We start from the raw sequence: 3,982 nt of genomic DNA on the forward strand, positions 1-3,982 counted from the left end.
ATAGCATAGCGCGTACGGCATAGTGTAGCATAGCTTAGCATAGCGCGTACGGCATAGCGTAGCATAGCATAGCGCGTACTTCATAGCGTAGCATAGCATAGCGCGTACTTCATAGCATAGCGCATGCGGCATAGCGTAGCATAGCATAGCGCGTACAGCATAGCATAGCGCGTACGGCATAGCGTAGCATAGCATAGCGCGTACGGCCTAGCATAGCGCGTACGGCATAGCGTAGCATAGCATAGCGCGTACGGCATAGCATAGCGCGTACGGTATAGCGTAGCATAGCATAGCGCGTACGGCATAGTGTAGCATAGCTTAGCATAGCGCGTACGGCATAGCATAGCGCGTATGGCATAGCGTAGCATAGCATAGCGTGTACGGCATAGCGTAGCATAGCATAGCGCGTACGGCTAAATTTGCGTGCTAGGCTCCGCAAGCTTAATTTTCTTCCGCCGGTGCGTAACACTGCACAGCACGCAGCTGCACGTGCCGACCCGCAGGTGACGGCACAGCGGCGGCTGCATGACACTGCACAGTGTACACGTTTTGACATACACGCCGTACGCGTCGTATGCGCTATGCCGTACGCGCTATGCTGTGCCGTACGCCCTTAAGCGCCGTGCAACGCACGCAGCGACGGAGCTACGGCCCTCTCGCGCGAACAGCGCGCTCTAGTCCGTCCGTCCGTCTCTCTATCTGTCCACCACGTCGCCGGTTCAATCCCCAGCACGCGCGCGTCTTTTCTTTTGCGCGCTTTTTTTTTCTTTTTTTTTCTTCGTATGCTTCATATGCTCTATATGCTTCATATGCTTCGTATGCTTCGTGTGCTTCATATGCTTCATATGCACATATGCATCTTATGCGATATGCGATATGCAGCGCTAGCAGATCGCAAACTTCAACGTGCAGACTTCAACACACGCCCTTCACCATACGTGCACACGCACATATGCTTCGTTCTTTCGCGCGCTTCAATTCCGCGTCGGAATTGATGCCGTACGCGCTTCATACAGCGCCGTTCTTCGCTTGTAAGCTTTGACGATGCTCGCAATTCACCTTGCCACTGTGCCGAAATACTTTCGAGCTTTTTGCTCTTTCTTTTCGCTTCTTTCGCGCGCTTCAATTCCGCGTCGGAATTGATGCCGTACGCGCTTCATACAGCGCCGTTCTTCGCTTGTAAGTATTGACGATCCTCGCAATTCCCCTTGTCACTGTGCTGGAATGTTTTCAAGTTTTTTGCTCTTTCTTTTTGCTTTTTTCGCGTTCTTCGCCGTTCACGACGGAATGAATGCCGTACGCGCTTCATACAGCGCCGTTCTTCGCTTGTACGCTTTGACGATGCTCTCAATTCACCTTGCCACTGTGCCGAAATACTTTCGAGCTTTTTGCTCTTTCTTTTCGCTTCTTTCGCGCGCTTCAATTCCGCGTCGGAATTGATGCCGTACGCGCTTCATACAGCGCCGTTCTTCGCTTGTAAGTATTGACGATCCTCGCAATTCCCCTTGTCACTGTGCCGAAATGTTTTCAAGCTTTTTGCTCTTTCTTTTCGCTTTTTTCGCGCGCTTCGCCGTTCACGACGGAATGAATGCCGTACGCGCTTCATACAGCGCCGTTCTTCGCTTGTAAGCTTTGACGATGCTCTCAATTCCCCTTGCCACTGTGCCGAAATACTTTCAAGCTTTTTGCTCTTTCTTTCCGCCTCTTTCGCGCGCTTCAATTCTACGTCGGAAATAATGCCGTACGCGCTTCATACAGCGCCGTTCTTCGCTTGTAAGCTTTGACGATTCTCGCAATTCCCCTTGTCACTGTGCCGGAATTTTTGCTCTTTCTTTTTGCTTTTTTCGCGTTCTTCGCCGTTCACAACCTCGTATCCTTAACGGCTGAATTAGTATACGTGCTCGCTTCGCCGGGTCCGCCTTCATGTCGGATCAGTCGCCTGCTTCGAAACGGCTCCGGCTGGGCTCGCTTGCGGACGGCTTCCGTAGTGGAAGAATCCGTCCGTTCGCTGATTTGAGTACGGGCCGTGCAGCTGAGCAGCAGCAGCATGCCGCAGCACAGCAGACAGCCATGCAAATAAATTCAGCGGGGCCCGCAGAGGCAGCTGCTGCAGATACACAGCTGGAGGGGCAGCACCAGGGTGCTGATGCTTCTGCTGCAGAAGTACGGGAGAGATGGCGGCGGCAGAAAGCTGCGCAGCGTGCGGCAGCCCTTCCTGAACTACGGTTGTTGCAGCGGCAGCAGGACGCTGCACGGCACGCAGCTGCACGTGCTGACCCGGAGGTGAGGGCACAGCAGCGGCTGCATGACACAGCACAGCATGCTGCTGCACGGGCTGACCCGGATGTGAGGGTGCAGCAGCAGTTGCGTGATGCTGCACAGCATGCCGCTGCACGTGCTGATCCGGAGGTGAGGGCGCTCCAGCAGCAGCGGAACACAGCACAGCATGCGGCTGCACGTGCATATGCCACATTCGATGTGCAAGCATATGCGATCTGCAAGCATATGCGATATGCAAGCATATGCGATCATAGCTATGCTATGCTACGCTATGCTATGCTACGCTATGCGATATGCTACGCTATGCGATATGCTATGCTACGCTATGCGATATGCAAGCATATGCGATCATAGCTATGCTATGCTACGCTATGCTACGCTCTGCTACGCTATGCTACGCTATGCTACGCTATGCTACGCTATGCTATGCTACGCTATGCTACGCTATGCTATGCTACGGCATGCTACGCTATGCTACGCTATGCTACGCTATGGTACACTGTGCTACACTATGCTACGGAGCTACGGCCCACTCGCGCGAACAGCGCGCTCTAGTTCCGTCGTCGGGACGGAGACCTTAGGCTGCGGGGGGCGTCCGCGTGTCCGTCCGTCCATCCGGGTTGACGTTTGGTAAGTTGCCGTTTTTCGCCTTTTTGTCCGCGGTTTCGGAGCCGCGCCTTTTAGGCTAGCTCCGTCGCCGCGTGGGAGCCGCGGTCGCCGGTTCGCGCCCCGCCGTCGCCGCTTTTTTCGTCTTCTTCCTTCGTTCGGTTCGGCCCCGCGCCGCACCGCACCACACCTGCCGCCGCGGAAGGCGCCCCGGTGCAAGGCCGTGCGCCGCTTCGTCGGGCACGCTAGCTCCGATGTCTAGTGGGAGCCGCGGTCGCCGGTTCGACCCCGGCGCCGGCGCGTCATAGTATCTTTTTTTACGTTTCCGTTGCGGCTCGCTGGCTTCGTCGCCCGGCGCCCGCACGTTTTTTTCTTCTATTTTTCGTTCGGGAGCGCTGCCTTCGTCGTCGCGTGGTTCGTTTTTCGCGTCGTCGTCGTTTATTGTTCTTTTCTTTTCGTTCTGGACTGGACCGTGCACCGCACCGCGTCGTCCCGGACTGCACCGCTCCACGCCTGGGCCCGCGCAATGCACCCCCGAGCAACGCCGTGCACCGCTTCGGTGTCCGCGCCGCACCGCACTGCACCGCGTTGCACCGCACCGCGCCACACTGCGTGTGCCAGTGCATTGCACCGCACCACACCTGGACCCGCGCAATGCGCCCCGGAGCATCGACGCTCACCGCTTTGGTGTGCGCTAGCTCCGACACTAATTATTGGGAACCGCGGTCGCCGGCTCGATCCCGGTGCATGAGTTGTTGTTGTTTTTTCATTCGGGACCGCGCACCGCACCGCACTGCACCGCACCGCACCGCGATTTAACGCGCAAATCGCAAAACATTGGCTGCACCGCACTGCGCAATTTGACATGCGCCGACTCGCGCATTTTAACGCGCAACCCACCACACAACTCGACGTGCAATTAAACATGCAATTCAACGCGCAATTTAATGTACACCGAACCACGCAATTTGACGCGCACTGAAGTGTGCAGTGCTTGTCCAACGTTGTCCGTGTAGCCTGTACGGCATTTTGTGAAGCTGTTTTGTTCACGGACGTTGGCTCGCTACACTATAATTGCACCGCATATATACGCATC

At 55.8% G+C, this 3,982-nt stretch overlaps 1 protein-coding gene across 1 annotated transcript in view; it reads right to left on the reverse strand.

Annotated features, from left to right (window-relative positions):
• Window positions 1–1,921: 1,921 nt before the first annotated feature.
• Window positions 1,922–3,982, reverse strand: part of VOLCADRAFT_94000 (uncharacterized protein) — a gene marked incomplete at both ends in the record, with an annotated part of 2,620 nt that continues 559 nt past the window's right edge. Inside the window, 4 exons of the mRNA XM_002953282.1 lie at window positions 1,922–2,155; window positions 2,278–2,452; window positions 3,370–3,527; window positions 3,691–3,903. Coding sequence (XP_002953328.1) covers window positions 1,922–2,155; window positions 2,278–2,452; window positions 3,370–3,527; window positions 3,691–3,903 — 780 coding nt within the window. The remainder of the gene's footprint in view (window positions 2,156–2,277; window positions 2,453–3,369; window positions 3,528–3,690; window positions 3,904–3,982) is intronic.

The sequence above is a fragment of the Volvox carteri genome (assembly GCF_000143455.1).
Source record: "Volvox carteri f. nagariensis unplaced genomic scaffold VOLCAscaffold_35, whole genome shotgun sequence".
Classification (NCBI taxonomy): Eukaryota; Viridiplantae; Chlorophyta; class Chlorophyceae; order Chlamydomonadales; family Volvocaceae; genus Volvox; species Volvox carteri.